Consider the following 17,468-nt stretch of genomic DNA (forward strand, 5'->3'; position numbering starts at 1 on the left):
TTTAGTAATAGTATCTGCTCTAAGCCAGCAAGATTGAATTAACAAAAGTAACAGTCCTGAGAGCTAGTATAGTTTTCAATTAAAATGGACACAATGCCCTGCCAGTAATACGTAAAACATCAACAACCTGACAAAAAACTGGGAAGAGGAAATAAACAAGTAGTTCTCAGGTAAGAAATAAAAATATGAGAAGATGCTGAAACTCAATCATAATTAAAAATAGAAAATTCCTCACCTAACAGACTGGAAGACACCTAAATTGGTGAGGATGTGGCAAACAGAAGTTTGGACCAGAGGTTAGCAAACATTTTCTGCAAAGGATCAGATAGTAAATAAGGCTTTGCATGCCATATGGTCTCCACCACGACTACTTAAGTCTGCCGTTGTAGCATGAAAGCAGTCAGATAATACATAAAGAAGCATGGCTGAGATCCAAAAAAACTTTATTTACAAAAACAGGCATGGGCTGTAGTTGCTGACTCCCGGTTTAGATGCTGGGCAAGCACTTGCGTCTACTGCAGTACACACTGTGGTTACTGCCCCAACATCCACTCCACCCTCCCCTCCTCTAACTTGTTTGTTTCTATCAGGATCATTCCATCTCTCTCGCCACAGCGACAGGCTTAGGGTGGTCCTATCACTGCGTATCTCAGGATTTGGGGAGATGGGAGGTTCTGAGACTCAGCTAATCTCTCCTCTTCAGACTAGTGTGGTATGTGAATGTAAAGCCTAGAACTGCCTTATTTGCACTATGAGGAAAGCCAGGCTGGGACAAAGCCAACACATGGAAAACAGAGCTAAAGAAAAACTGCAGAGAAATAGAACAGGACTGCTGATCAAATGGCAACAAAAAATGTACACTAATCTCTGGAATTTTCAGTTATATGAGGCAATAAATGACCTTCAAACTCTAAGCCAATTTGGGTTGGGTTTTCTGTTACCTGCAACCTTAAGCATCCAACTAATACATTTATACATTTATCAAACTAAAAAATGTGCAAATCCTTTATCAATTCTACTTATGAGAACTTAGTCTATAAATACACTCAAGCACATATTAAAGGTTATGTGGCAATTAAAATTAGAGCATATCCTCAAATACTTTGATTCAACCTTGGTTGAAAGTAGAAAAAATTACAAGTCACAATGATATTCAATGGGAAACCTTGAGAGAGTATAATCTCGTTGACTGAAAAACTCTGCTAATTCAAAGCACTGGACACAGGCATTACCCACTTGAGAGGTATTATTAACTTTCCAGTGATTTCAAGAGCTCCCAGAACAAAAAGCACTAGCCAGGTGGTGCAAAGGCCTTAAGTTTAAACTTATACTTGCTCTGGTACTTGTTATCCTGATTACAGTTCCTCAGGAGGATTTGCAGAGATGGGCATGAATCTCTCAGAGACAGTCAGCTGTTTACTACAAAGATTTTTACATAATATCCCAAGAATGTAACTTAAATGACAGCCACAAAGTCTAAAAAACACATCTGTTAATAGAAAACTATATTTATTAGACAAAATACACTTGTTAGGAAATTGTACTGTTTGCTATAATCTAGATTTATTATAATATTGTTATAGAAAATGGAATTTGTTCACTCACACTACAAAAAAAGGAACTTATTAACCTTGTGATAATTATGCCATTAATTTTATATTAATTAACTCTGTCATTATATATGTATATAACATATACATTCATTTATATATACATATACATAATTAGTCCCCATATTAACAGAAAATGTCTGGAAGACCATACAATTATTAAGTGACCTCCTGTGAGGATTAGAGGAAAGAGACTTTTCCATTCTATACCTCTGCTTGTTTTTTGTTTGTTTGTTTGTTTTGCGCTACACAGGCCTCTCACTGCTGTGGCCTCTCCCGTTGTGGAGCACAGGCTCCGGACACACAGGCTCAGCGGCCATGGCTCACAGGCCCAGCCGCTCCGTGGCATGTGGGATCTTCCCGGACTGGGACACGAACCCGTGTCCCCTGCATCAGCAGGCGGACCCTCAACCACTGCGCCACCAGGGAAGCCCTCTGCTTGTTTTTTTTTAATAAGACTACAAACTAATAGTAATGGGCGAAAAGCCAAGAGTAACAAAACAAGAAAAACCAAATGAACGTATGTGTTTTACCTTGTTCAGGTCCTTCACCATCATCGCAACTGTTAATAGACCAACTGGTGGAAACATGCCCAGTCCAGCCAGGGTGTCTGCCCACATCTACCGCCCAGCCAAGGGAGAGCAAAAATTCTAGGAAATGTGGCTGAACATTTCTGGAAGACTCCACATTCTTTAAAATCTGAAATATATACCAATCATCAGATATAATGAAGGAAACAAAAGGGCGTATCAAAATAAGCTTCATAAAAATCGATTCACTTTGAAGTGTCTGATAAATCAAGCCCAAGCTTAGAATAAACTGGGGACTATATATATCACTGTAGTTAAAAATGCATGCTTCCAAGTTAGATAGATTTGGGTTCAAATCCTGGCTGGGCCTTGGGCAAGTTTCTTAACCCCACTGCTTCAGTTTCTTCATCTATAAAGTGAGTAATAATGATGGCTGTGAAGATTAGGTGAGGTAAGAAATACAAGAAAATCCTTTAGCTCCCTCCCTAGCAAAATAATTATTGAGCTAGACATGTTTACTAAAAGTAAACAAAAAACACTAAGTCCCTGCCTTCACAGAGTCTGATTAGTGAAAAACATTACATAGGTATGTGATTATTTACTTACAAATCTTGACAAATGCTATAAAAAGTATAAACCTATTACAAATTCAATCATTAATGAGTGGGAAAACATCCTTCTCTTAGTCCAAAGAAGATAATGTAACCATTCCAGAAAAAAATGAAGTGACCAGAAGGGTCTCTCCTCTTCACCAAGTACCAAACTTAATTCCTGGGCCTCAGAAAGAAAAGTCCCTTGTTCTAAAACAGTGGTTCTCATGGGGGTGACTCTGCTCTCCAGGGGACATTTGGCAATGTCTGGAGACATTTTTGATATCACAACTGGTGGGGCACTGCTGGGACCTAGTGAGTAGAGGCCAAAGATGCTGCTATATGTCCTATTCTATAGAACAGCTCCCATAACAAGGAATTATCCGGCCCAAAATAGCAACAGTGCTTCTGTTGAAAACCTAATGCTAGAGGAAGAAAAAGGAGAAATCCTCTACAAATTAAAAATGAGATGGGGAGAGGGGTAGTGTATCAACATCACCTGGGGAATCTCTTAAAACATAAGATTCTCTTAGCCTACTCCAGAACTTCTTTATCAGATCAGCAGAGGTAAGGTCCTGGAATTACCACTTTTAAAAGCTCTCCCAAGTAACTTTTGATGCAGCCAGTCCACAGATCACTGATGTAGTTGATACAATGTTAATCTATGGCAAGACCATCTGGAGGCCTAATGAAGTCAAAATATGTGGTGTGTTACGTCGAATACTTCTCAATCCACTGGGCATCGCTGCCAGGCCATTATCTCTTAAACATATCAACTCTTAAACACATCATCTCCTTAGAAGTGTACCTATTTAGTTCACCCATATCCCTTCATATTTTTCTAAGTGCCAGGAAACTGATTTGACTGCCAGTTCTCGTTTTCTTCCAATTAAAATTTTTTTTCAGAAGTGAAACTTTTAAATAAACAACTTGAAAATTTAGTCAAGATGCAATAAGTAAGTCAAATTCAACTTGCAGGCCACTGGTTGGCAGCTGGAAATTAATCTAAATCTTCCCTGTGACTAGGGAAGGCAGGTCTCAGCCATTCTAAAGGAGGCCTCAGAGAATCTTATTGTTTTCTAGTCACACTCAGTCCCTAGAAAGCTAAGGAAACTCAACCGGTGTAACAATTACCTCAAGGGTTTATAAAATTTACAGCATAAAAATTTACCCCCAAAATCCAGAAATCTTACCTCCTGGTTTGTTTTCTGACCTGGCTTCATATAGAAAATAAAAACTGTGTCGAAGGGACGACATGGCAAGAGATCCAGATACCCAATGTCATCAAAAAATCCAGGTATCATGGAGTCAAGTGCAATAAGGTGAGGAGGTAGACGACTATTTGCAGGTTCCTATCGCCAAAGGAAGAAAGGAGAAATTATTATCTCTCTTCATCATTCTAATTATAAAAGCAATACTTGCTCACGGTTTAATAAACATTAAGTAAAAAAATGTAAAGTGGCAGCAATAAGCACAACCATAATCCTAAACTACAAAAACTATTTAACATGCTTGTGTTCTTCCTTCCAGTTCTCTTATTTGCCTTTTTCTGCTGAAAGATAGTTGAAATCTTAATATGTATACAATTTAAAATCCTGTTTTCTCTATAAAATATCAAGCTTTCTAGCAAAAAATTTTATATGTATTTTATTCTTATTCATTGCCGGTCTTAACGCAAAATGGTACAGCCATGCGCGCAGGCAATTTGGCAGTTTCTTGCAAAGCTAAACATAGTCTTACCATACAGTGAAGCAATTACATAACTTGGTATTTTCCCATATGAATTAAAAACATGTCTACACAAAAACCTGCACACAAATGTTTACAAGCAGCTTTATTCATAATGGCCAAAACTTGCAAGCAACCAAGGTGTCTTTCTGTAGGTGAATGGATAAATAGACTGTGATACATCCACACAATGGAATATTATTCAGTAATAAAAAGAAATGTGCTATCAAGTCACAAAAAGACATGGAGGAAACTTAAATGCAAATCGCTAAGTGAAAGAAGCCAATCTGAAGAGGCTACATACTATATATTCCAACTATATGACATTCTGGAAAAGGCAAAACTGTAGAGAGCAAAAAATCAGGGGTTGGGTGGGGGAAGGAGGAGGAAGTATGACTAAGAAGACTACACTGGATTTTTAGGGCAGTGAAACTATTTTGTATAATGCTATAATGATGGACACATGTTATTATACGCATTTGTCAAAACCCACAGAATTGTACAACACAGAGTGAACTCAGGTAAACTATGGACTTCAGTTAATAATCCATCCCATACTGGTTCATCACTTGTTACAGATGTGTCACAACAATGCAACAAGATGTTACAACATGAGAAACTATGTGTGTGGAGGAAGAGAGGTTATATGGGAAGTCTCTCTACTTTCTACTCAATTGTTCTGCAAACCTAAAACTGCTTTAAAAAATAGTCTATTAATTTTTTAAGGCATTTTTTGTTTTGTTTCCCCCCATCCTTTATCTTCTTTGAGATCCTGATCTTGCCCAGCAGGTTGGGCCATCCATGATATTTTTCAGGAAAGCATCCCCCAGAGATGGCAAGGATTACTCTCTTCTACAATAGCAAGGATCGTGAGCCTGGTCTTCTAGTCCATTATATAACATTCCTAACAAGGGTTGGGGCAACATCCTATCATCAAAAACATTACTATTTTTGCAGTCAAACAGAAGAGTATTCACACTATGAAATAAGTAAGACTACAAATAGCCTCGCATCAATTCAGGTCAGATTTTTCCACTAAGTGAATTTTATACAAACATACAAAAGAACTTCTAGTTTTCATTTTTCACTTTGAAATCATGGATAAGGAACTACAAACCTGCAGCATGCTATGATACACCTTATAGGACAAAGGCTCCTCATTCTTTCTTTTTTTAAATAAGCTATCTCATCAGCTTGCTCTTCTGGATGATCTTCTGATTCAGGAACATAACACACATATATTTTATATCTCTTAACTCTTAATAACTTTAAAGTTTTTCCCTCTAGGTCTGTGTTTTAATACATTTTCTTAGAATAACTTTTGTCAATATCGCAGTTGTAACTGAGGTATTTTGGCATCATATTTGTAACTGCATATTAGAGCCACAGTCATTAATATCTATACTTGGTGTGTAGTGATCTTAATTCTCATTTACTTTAAACATTCTATTGATTCTCTTATGGCTGTCTAATTAGAAATCATATTACCTGAGAACTGTCTTTTCCTTTCCTATGGTTTTTTTCCTCTTATTTAGTTTCTTTTAATATTTCACTGACTTTCCTGGTTTTGATACTATACTGTAGTTATGTAAGATGTTACCCATTGGGGGAACCTCCCTGCATATTTTAAAAAATAACTTTGTTAATCTATAATTATTTAAAAATTAAAATAGGGACTTCCCTGGCGGTGCAGTCGTTAAGAATTCGCCTGCATATGCAGGGGACATGGGTTCAATCCCTGGTCTGGGAAGACCCTACATGTCACGGAGCAACTAAGCCCACTTGCTGCAACTACTGAAGCCTGCATGCTCTAGGGCCCGCATGCCACAACTACTGAGCCCACGTGCTGCAACAACTGAAGCCCACGCGCCTAGAGCCTGTGCTCCGCAACAAGAGAAGCCACCGCAATGAGAAACCCGTGCACCTCAATGAAGAGTAGCCCTCACTCACCACAACTAGAGAAAGCCCACGTGCAGCAATGAAGACCCAACACAGCCAAAAAAAAAATTTTTTTTAATTAAAAATAAAATTAAAATAACTTTTCATTAACTAAAAAACTCTCAGTGTTAAACAGTGGCCAAGGTAGATATCCTTTACCTCTGATTTTTAACAAAGGGTGGTTCTAGTTTCCTCATTCCCCATCTCGTTTCCTAAACAGGCTGCCATTTACTGAAATCTACATTACTGGCCCTAAGTTTTTGGTTTTTTGTTTATTCATTTTTTAAAAATCAGACTGAATATTATTCTACTGAATACTGACTGTTTTATTGACTGATCTGCTAAAATAGGATCAAATTATTTTCTTAATAACTTTACTAATATTTACCAATAACTGACTCTCCTTAAGTTCCTAGGATAAACCTTACTTGGTTGTAGAAGTTAATTTGTTTAACACGCTGCTGAATTCAGTTTTACTAGCATTCTCCTTAACACTTTTGCACATATATTCATAAGTAAAGATTGGTTTATAGCTTTTTCATGTGTGTGCTGTCCGGTATAAGTTACTAGAGATAAGCTAAGATTCATAAAATAAACCAGTTTACTTTCTGACTTTTTCCTATGTTCTCTCTCTTTTTTAAAAAAAATATTTATTTGGCTGTGCTGGGTCTTAGTTGCAGCACGCGGAATCTTCATCGCAGCATGCAGGCTCTTAGTTGTGGCATGTGGGATCTAATTCCCGGGATTGAACCTGGGCCCCCTGCATTGGGAGTGTGGAGTCTTAACCACTGGACCACCAGGGAAGTCCCTTTTTCCTATGTTCTGAACCAGGTGAGAAAGCATGAGAATTATTTCCTTGAAAGCTTAAAAATTTCAAGCAGAATAGATAACATGAAAGGAAAACTTCAATCTCAGAGACAGGGCTGTTAAGGCTCTTCTTGTCTCCCTTCAGTCCATGCCTCTTCTTGTCTCCCTTCAGTCCACAGAATGTAATATTTTCTTCTAGTATGTTTTTATATACTGCTTCTACTCTGTTCAATTTTCTCCACTAGGAATACCACTAATCATTTTTAGGTTGTATTTTTGTTCCTGGCCTTCCATATTTACCACTGTATTTCTCATTATTTTCCTCTTTCTGTTGTTTTCTTCTGCATTTTAAGAGTTTTTTACTTTTTACTCTCCACCACTAACTCGATTTTCTACAACATAAAATATTTTTCATCTACATGCTGAAATCCAAACTCAGTCAGCAATGTTCCCCTCTGCTTTCCTTAAAAGTTAAATGGCCTTTAACCAAGTAGCTGTTGGCGAGTAAGGGCAGGGGGCAACTTGTGCAATAAGCAACTTCTTGCCTGGCAATCTTCAGTTGTGCTTTTCAAAACAAACAGGCCTTAGTACAAACTCTAAATCCACATTCAGGGAAGCCATTTCACATTTTTGAGGCCCTGTTTCCACATCTGTGAAATAGAGATACCATTACTTTCCTTGTAAAATTGTTTTAATGGAATTAAGAATAATGACATTATTTACCTTACAGGCTGGTTGACTTTGTACTACGTACTACATGAAGCACCTGACACGATCATAATGAGATGGATATCCTTATCACCCCTATTTTATTTATCTATTTATTTATTTATTTTTGGCTGCACTGGGTCTTTGTTGCGGTGCGAGGGCTTCTCACTGCAGTGGCTTCTCTTGCTGTGCAGCATGGGCTCTAGGTGCGCGGGCTTCAGTAGCTGTGGCTGGCAGGCTCAGTAGTTGCAGTGCACGAGCTCTAGAACACAGGCTCAGTACTCGTGGCGCAAGGGCTTAGTTGCTCTGCGGTATGTGGGATCCTCCCAGACCAGGGCTCGAACCCGTGTCCCCTGCATCGGCAGGAGGATTCTTAACCACTGCACCACCAGGGAAGCCCACCCCTATTTTATAGATGAGGAACTAAGACTCAGAAAAGTTGGGCAACTTGCCCAAGATCACATAGCTGGCAAGTAGTGATGCCAGGACATAAACCTAGACAGTCTGATCTCAGGAACTGCACAACATAAGAAGTGCTTATACTTGTTCCTTTTTAAAAGTGGCATAAAAGAGCAGAGTAAATTGTAGCCCATACTTTCAGTAATAAAGTGTACTGGGGAAGAGTTTTAACATTCTTTTTTCTAATTATCTATAGATTTCATTAATATGTGTGATATGAGTCCTACATTACCTAGGAAAATTCAGAGGCGCATATATTATTATATTATAAGCAGTCCCCTCAGACAGAACTCTAAATATATGCATGGGAAAACTGTTTTGGAGCTCATATTATAACCTACAGCATCATGGAATTTCATTTCCTTGTATGAAGGGTAAGGTTTTACAGTTTGTTTTTTAAAATTCCTTCTATCTTCATAAAAATGCTTTAGCTATCAGCAGCTGAATGTTAATATACGAATATATTTACTCATAAAAGTTTACAGAAATTACCTTCAATGCTTCTAAGGACAAAAATCCAAAGTGTGAAAGGAAAAGGCGTGCTGTTTGGAATTCCTGGGCAGGAGGTGGGGGCTTACAATCTGTAATCGGATCAGGAAAACTTCTCTTCTGCAATTCCTCCTCACTTTGTTGTTCAAGGTGTATTTCATAAGCAATCTGCTGGGCCATGCCATTCCTTAATTTTTCATGTCTCTCTTCTAACTGAAATAAACCGAACATTTCATTTTTTTGGAATTATCATAAAAGTAATAGAATTAATCAAGTTTTAAATGAAAATAAAGCTACAAGCAACAAAATAAATGAAGATAATTTTCAGTGATCAACACTGAGTTTCAATTCAGTACAACCAAGAGCATACAATCAAGCAAATACGTTACAAGGTTAAAACAAATACCCAAAACATGTCCCTACAGCCTCAAAAATTGCTCCTTCATCTCCTTGCTGTAAGTGAAACCACTCTGTCTCTGCTTCCCTTCACATTGGCAAGAAAGGGGGCACAGTTGCTGCTCTCTGCCAGATCCCTGTCCATCTTCATCCTGCAGTGATCCCCTCATGTTTTGAAGTCCATAACCATAGCATTAGTTGCTATACTCTTGGAGTTACCTCTGCTTCCCTTCTGATCCATCCTATTTAAAATTCCATCCTCTTTGGTGAACAGCCTGGCTTATATTCCTACAACCTCCTCAACCTTCACAACTCTTGCCATCCATGACACACTTTGCACCTCAGATGTGCTGTACTTTCAAGAGCTACAATCCTGAAATTCCTTTCCCACAGCTCACCCAAACTCCTACTCCCCCTTTACTATCACTGAGAGGCAAACAACCCCTCCCCGTATTTCCCCAAGCCATTAGCATCCTTCTGGCTTCATCTACCTCCCAACCAAAACTAAATCCCCAAATCTGACATCTTATACCCTCTTCTAAGCATATAACATGGCTGTGTTGTTCCTTATTCTTCCTTATTCACCCAGCCAAATCTCCACACCATTCAAATTTTTTACTTATGCCTCTGGATACCAAGGACTTTTTTTTTTTTTTTTTTTTTTTTTTGCAGTATGCGGGCCTGTCACTGCTGTGGCCTCTCCCGCTGAGAAGCGCAGGCTCAGCGGCCACGGCTCACGGGCCCAGCCTTTCCGCGGCATATGGGATCTTCCCGGACCGGGGCACGAACCCATGTCCCCTGCATCGGCAGGCAGACTCTCAACCACTGCGCCACCAGGGAAGCCCTGGATACCAAGGACTTTTGAAGAAAGTCAGCAGAGTGCATTAAGTAACTTCACTACAGATGATGCTACTTAAACCTAGCTGGGCTGCCTGGCAATTTTAAGAATCATCTTTGCTCCCCTATTTCATTGCTAAGAACTAAGATTAAAATTTATATAAGCGCTTTAATTTTCCTCCTTTCCACCTCTAAATGTCTCTGAACCTTCACTGACCCTCTCCTCTCCTGTCTTACCAGAAGTGTCCCTTTTCTAAACTCAATCACAGGTTCTTGACCCTACTGCCTCCAGGGCTTTACTCTGTTACTCATCATTTCCCCAGCCCACCTTACAGTGTTGGCAGGTGCAGACCCTTTTCCACTGGCTCCTTCCACCTCTAATTCTTCTTGAATTAAAAAAAAAGAAAAAGAAAAACCAGCCTTGCATTTCCTTAGCTAAGGCTATGTCCTCACACTCTTTTTCACTCTGTACCCTTCCCTTTACTGCTAACAGTAACAGTATAGTTTATATTCACTGCCTTTTCCTCTTTAACCATTCATTCCCCAGACCCTTACACTTTAATACTCCTTTGAACTTGCTCTCAAAGGTCACCAACATTTCATGACAAAATCCAGGGGCCTCTTCTTAGTGCTCCTTCTCCTTGATCTCTCTAGCATTGGAAACTGCAGGCAGCCTCCATTCCTAACCTTATATTCTCTCATGCCCTGACATACCTGTCTTCCATTTCTTAAAATTCTTCTCTCTTGACCTAAGTGACCAATTACTTAATCTATTTAAGTATCTAAATTAATCTAAACCCAAATAAATTTTTCCCATTTTCCCAAACCTGTCCTCTTCCTAATGTCTATATTTCTATAAATGGCACTGTTATCTTTGTCACTCAAGCCTGAAATCTAAAGTTCTTTGGCTCTTTTCCTTCCCTCGTCAATCCAAGACTGTCTGGATCTACCTCTACAAGACATGCCATATATTTAAACTTCCACTGTCAATGAGGTAGTCCTTCCCATCCCCTGCCTAGATTGTCATAACTGTCTCTGAATTGGGCTCCCTTATCCAAATATCCTCCACTAGGGTCTGATCATATCAGAACACTATTGAAACCACAGACCAGCCCAGGCAGCCCAGTGCCACCTCTCTATAAGATATGTCCAGTTTCTTTCAATCAGCCACAATCTATATTTGTCTTACTACATGGTAACCTCCTGGATGACAAATACCCAGGTCATCTTATGAATCACCCCCAGGAATACCAAAGAAAGGCAGTGTCTTGACCACAGAAGTTGTTGAAGAATGTTAATAGTCATTCTCTTAACAACAGCTGATAATAATTTATCTTACTTCTTCAGTAACAATTTCATGCAAATCTGGAATGCTCAGATCTGCTTTCACAAAAGGAATCTTGTCCACCTCTTCAGGAAATGGTCGATGTTTCACAGTATATTTAAATCCAACATCATTTTTAGGAACTGGACGAGGTTCAGGCACAAAAAGCTGTTAAAATAAAACAAATAACATTATGTTTATTACATTTGGGTGCCATCTGAAATGACATGTATTTCCCTGGTCTCTTAGAAGCCTGTGTTTCCCTAGGACTGCATAACACAGAAATTCAGTAAGAATCTGCAAATACTGCTGCTAATGGTAAAGGTACCAATGTACTCTTTTATTTTTATAAAAATGTTCATCAACTTATGACAGATTTTTGTGCCTGATAAATGGGTTACGGACCTCCACTGCACCAGGCCTGAATCTTCCATATTCAGTGGTAAGCCAATAGGTAAGGCATTTCAGAGCTTAAGGCTCAAACTTCCTTCTTCCCTAAGGGCTCTCAAATCATTCCATATAATAAAGTACAAGTTTACATCCACTGGGCATCTCTAGACAGTGAGTTCGATAATTAGAACCTCAGCATGGCTTAAGTGAAAAGATATGGCACCGAATCTAGGTCTTCAAGGCGCCAAATCCCTGCTTTAATATATATTAGCTGTGTGACTTCCGTTTTCACACCTGAAAAATGGAAATAATCCACCACAAGACTGTCATAAGGATTAAACAAAAAAATATATGGCACATATTAAACTACCAAACAGTTTTAGTGCCTTTCCTGATCTCCTTCTTCCTCAGTCTTTAATGGCATTCAGTGGCTTATACAGTGCTGCTGACAGAATGTGACTGGCGTGACGCCACCAGGAGCAAATAGGGGTGTGCTCCTCACAGCACACACATCTCATCTAACAGAGACATATGGAATGTTCAATTGTTTTAGGCATTTGCTCCAATTTTGTGAGCGTCTCTCTTAAATGCTGGTAAAATTTTATTAAGTTATGTTTTAAAGAATTTTTAGTAACATAAGTAAAAGCTTACAGTGTGATAAGTGAAAAGATCAGTATATACAAAAATGACTAAAATTCTATTTAAGTGTTATGTACAGAAAGGAACAAAAAGATTGGAAGGAAACCCACTAAAATATTAACAGTGGCTATCTACTTCTGGAGAGTAAGAGTACAGGTGATTTAAAATTTCTTCTTTATTATCTGAATTTTCCAACTCTCTCCCGTAAGCAAATTTTATTCACATGATTACAACTGTTATAAAGAAAATAAACTGTGCCACCCCAAAGAAAGATTTCATTAAATTATACAGCACATTAAAAAATTATAGAGCATATTACCAATTATACAGTTATATGAAACAATTTGAAACTAAGTACTGTTGCCAGAGACATCAAGGCTCTGGCAAAATTTTTTTCATAATGGCATGTACCTAAATTTTATTATTTTAAACACTGCATGGAAAAAATTCGGTCCACTGTTCAGAACAGTAGTTCTTAATCATAAGTGGATGTCAGAGTCACTCAGAAAGCTTTCTGAAAATACACCTGCCTTGAAGACATCTTTAAAGAGTATTTCAGTGGACCTGGAATTCCAGGCTCCTAAGATGATTCTGATGTGAACTCACTGACTGAGAATCTGGCTAGGATCAAAAATATTTATCTGTGATTTTTGTTGTAATATTATTTAACCTTTAAATCACAACACACACAAACACGTGCACACACACACTCACTCCTAGTCACTTCCCTGTAACTTCTGATGGATACCTTCTGATTTGCTTTTGCTCCTCTGGGTAAAAGGCAAAGTTGTTGTGCCCAAGCAAGTCTTCCAGACATTCCCCGGACCAGCACAGTGACAGAGGGGAAAAAATCATCTAGAATAAAATGTTGGTGGAAAAGTTTTTATTTCTGACAACATATAAAATACACCTATTGTCAATTTTAGAGCCTCTAATAATCAAAGCCCTAGCATAGTGCTTCCCTAATTTTTATCCTTTGTGAACCATCTCTGTGGATTCTGCCATATTCAAGTACCGCTATTACTATTTAAATTTAAACTTAAAATTTTTGAAGGAAATGATATATTTCTACCTTAAAAGGAAAATCATGAATTTTGGTGTGCTAATTATATATTTTTAAAACACACGTTTAAAAATACATAAAATAATGTTCACCGATGTATCAACCAACATCATCTCACATACCTCCAGCAATACACATACACATTTTTGGGTAACACTATCCTAGCAAATACTCTTAACTTTCAGTGTTGGGAATGACCTAAATGCAGAAAACAGGCTGGGTGCTTGCGGTGCTGATGTTACATTCACCCATGCCTTTGTGCACCACGGCCCACCACAGGCAGGCACTGTTTCATCCCAACACAAGTTCAGGGGCAGGAAGAAGGGAGGTAAAGAACTCAGGATGGACTTCCTGAGTACCCAGATCCTTCTTCCTATTCCCTCCCTTCTTTTGTCTCTGGTGTAGGAGTCAAACTTGTTCAAACTTCTCTCTCTTACTTCTGTTATTAACTATTACAATGAACCATTAAAATATCCTTGTACTTCTATAAAATCCCAATTGTTTATATTTTTGATAGAATTCCAATGCAATGAAATTGCTTAGAATGAGAGTAATGGAGTCCTAAAAAATCTGGAAAAGGGTTGACATTTACCCCTCAGGCCAGGAAACCTGGAGAGGATACTGGGATTTTACAGCCTCTTTAGCACGTGGCTCGGGAGTGGGAAACTGGAGGAATCATGAATAATTGGCACAAACCAGGGAAGAAAGTCAAGCAACACCCAGGTCTAAGGTAGAAAAGGATGAGGTGCCTTAAGAAGGAGAGACTTGGGACCAGTGCTTCTGGAGTTGGGCAACGATTAAAGGCCCCATCCACTTCATATTAAAGTCACTGTATCTTACCACAAGAGGAAGGAAAGCTGTGATGGTATTCACTCGTCCCTGAACTACTGGGAAACGTCTCATTTCATTTTATGGATTTATGAGATCCTACCTATATATACTCAACAGAATTTGCATGGGACTCTAAGATCCTTTTCACGTTTGCAAAAGTAAGAAGGTAAGTCTTTAATCACTGAGGAAATCCTATCACTGTGGGGCAACAATAACAAAGAGACAGTATGAGGTTCAGAAAATTTGAACTCTAGTCCTGGTCATACCATGCACTTCTCAAGTAACCCTGGACAAGTCACATACCCTCTCTGAGCCCCAGTTTCTTAACCTGTAAATGAGGGAATTACACGCTAGGTGATTCCCTGTATGCCCAACGATTCTGTAACCTTCACTTTCCTTTACCTTCCCAGCAATAAGGGTCTCTCTAAGAACATGCTTCCTTTACATACTGGCTGATTCCAATTACCATCAGAAAAAAATGTACTCTGAGCAGTCTGCATTGCAGTGGTAATCACACACCTCGAGATGGTTTATAATTGGGGGAAAGAGGGGAAGAAAACAGTGCATGTTATGTCAATGGAAAATCACTGAAGAATTTTCAGGAGGGCACTGGCATGGTCAGATCTGCATTTGAGGATGAATGCAATGGTGGCAGCAAGTAGGATGGAGGTAACGGTAACAAATTTTGGAACTGGAAGGAGGAAGAATCAGATCAGGTAGGAAGCAATAATCCAGAAAAGAAATAATAAAGTCCTGCATTTGGCTGTACTGGGAGGAATGCAGAGAAAAGAAGATTCCAAAGTCACTAGCGGGGTAGAAACTTGGAAACCAACTACATAAGGGAGTAACAAACAGGAAGGAGAAGGCAAAGATGACTCCTCCAATTCCCAGCCTGTTTGGGTGGCACCAATAACTGAAAAAGAACAATGTGGAGTGAAGGGCGGGAAAGGAGAGGGGCAGGATCCAAAGTTCAAGAAGGACGAAAGAGTAATAATGATTTTTATACACAGTAAACAACAGAAATATCCCACTAAACTTTTTATAAAATTATGGAGCTCTTTTCTAATAGATATAAAGGGCCTCTAAAAGATTCTATTTAATATGTATATTGCATTTTCTGACCCTCTATTTTTTAGCTGCTATTATCTCATCAGCTAGAAGGCTTTCTGACAAATGCAAAATTACTTAGAATTTGCAGTCTTTCCTTCCCCGATCCTGGAAACAGCTTGCTAATACTGATGAACATGTTGATTTAGCAATGGAAAAAGCCCAAAGTGCTGAAACTTACTCTGTTCATTTCCAAGAGGTTGCTCCAGCATTGCCAGGATGACACTGTTATCCAAGACAAAGTACCGGAAACTATGCTTGTTTATGGTTGGCAGTCTGGAGTATTTAATCAAAGTGGTCTCATTCACCAGACTACAAGGAGAGGCAGGACCACTGGGTGAAGGAAATGCGCCAAGCAACTGCATAATACTACGGAGAATGCAAAAGATAACAGTTAATCCCCAAAGGGAAATCTTAAATTCACCTCATGCATCAATCTGTCCTTCTGTTCTTTTGGATTTATCTGACCACAGCCACGCTTCCTCTTTGAGAGTCAGATTTACTCCCTGTGGCAGATGCTGTGGTGTGCTGTCCAGATTTCCCTCTCCAAGACGGAAAGACCCAGTCCCCCAGATGCAGGGAGATGGGGCCATAGCTTTCAGCTGAGTCCTGGAGAGGCCAATGAGAACCACTTCACTCAAGATCACAGCTTCCTCCTGGGGCAGTTCTCGTCCAATGAACTGTTAATGCAGGGGTATAAATTCCCAGCCCCCCGGCCCCAACATGAGAGAATCCTGAAGGGCCAGCCCAGCTCCAGAGCTCTTTGTTGCAAATGCATCACAGTTTATGTCTTCCCTCTGCTCAATCCTACTTCCTTCATTCCCTCATAAGGGTTGATCCTGAGAGCACTTTCCAATAAACTTCCTGCAAGCAAATTTCTCTCTCTTGAAGTTTGCTACCCAGGGAACCTGACTAATCATACTTCCAAATCATGAAGCTCCTAAAGATATATTTTAAAAAATGTGTGTGCTCCAGGTTTCAGGATAATGCTAAAGCATTCTAGACCTAGAAAAGGATCCAAAGATGAGCCAAGACCCCTCAATTTTTCAGACGGGGAAACTCAGGCTCACAAGAGATAAGTGATCATCAAGAGACCAGAAAACAGGGCCTACTGCCTTCTCACTGTGTGGCCATGAATAGATACCGTCATTTTACAGATAAGGAACTTGATGCACTAGTAGTTAACATCTCACAGAACCATTGTAATTATTAAATGAGAATATATATGAAAAAATGCTTTATAAACTGGAATTCAACTGATCAAGTCTTACCATTCCGAAATGTTTATATCCACAGAGATTTCTGCATACCTTCAATGCATAATAGTAATAACTTACATATACCACTTACCATGTGCCAGGCACTGGGTCTAAGCACTTTACACATTTTATTTAGTTATCGTAACAACCCTATGAGACAGCTACCATTATTATTCCCATTTTATAATTAAGAAACTGAAACACAGAAAGAATCTTCTTAAGAAAACTTAAAGATTTTACCTTGTGGTCCTAATATCACCTGATCCTTCATACGTAACTCATTTGAAAATTAGTATTCCCCAACACCATTGCAATCCTCTCCCTTTCTCTTTCATTCTAATGCTTGAACCCAAATCTCTCTGATAATAGAAGGCAACACTGCTCAACAGATACTTTCCTTTCCATTTTCTCTCCTCCTAGGAGGAGGACTATCTAAGAATTTCAAGGACCAGGAGAACTTCATGATGAGTTCAGGCCTAAGAATTTATGAAAAACCAAGAGACAAGTAATGGGAAAATGTGGGTTTTCTAACATGGGACAGAGATGGTTGTCACAAAGCATATGGACCATGTGAGCTTATGTTCCATGCAAGATTCTAAGACATTATCAAATAGGTTGCTGGCAAGGGTACACGTCACACCAGCCTAACCACATTTTCTCTTCTTGATGATTACTAGACTGGAAAGGCAGAGAAATATCTCTGAAATCAAGACATGCAAGTATTTGGCAGTGTATCATTATAAACTTACAGACAAGATTTAAA

The 17,468-nt window shown here is 39.0% G+C and overlaps 1 protein-coding gene across 2 annotated transcripts in view; it reads right to left on the bottom strand.

The window, feature by feature from the left end:
* The window catches only part of RALGAPB (Ral GTPase activating protein non-catalytic beta subunit), a 100,150-nt gene that overhangs the window by 12,265 nt on the left and 70,417 nt on the right, over positions 1-17,468 (bottom strand). For both annotated transcript variants that reach the window (XM_029220370.1, XM_029220369.1), the window contains exons 19-24: positions 15,628-15,815; positions 13,194-13,300; positions 11,432-11,584; positions 8,863-9,072; positions 3,924-4,082; positions 2,144-2,309 (exon numbers count right to left, since the gene is read on the bottom strand). In XM_029220370.1, the coding sequence (XP_029076203.1) occupies positions 2,144-2,309; positions 3,924-4,082; positions 8,863-9,072; positions 11,432-11,584; positions 13,194-13,300; positions 15,628-15,815 (983 nt within the window). The remainder of the gene's footprint in view (positions 1-2,143; positions 2,310-3,923; positions 4,083-8,862; positions 9,073-11,431; positions 11,585-13,193; positions 13,301-15,627; positions 15,816-17,468) is intronic.

This window comes from Monodon monoceros, unplaced genomic scaffold (genome assembly GCF_005190385.1).
Source record: "Monodon monoceros isolate NGI ecotype Baffin Bay Population unplaced genomic scaffold, NGI_Narwhal_1 Super_Scaffold_13, whole genome shotgun sequence".
NCBI classification, from domain to species: domain Eukaryota; kingdom Metazoa; phylum Chordata; class Mammalia; order Artiodactyla; family Monodontidae; genus Monodon; species Monodon monoceros.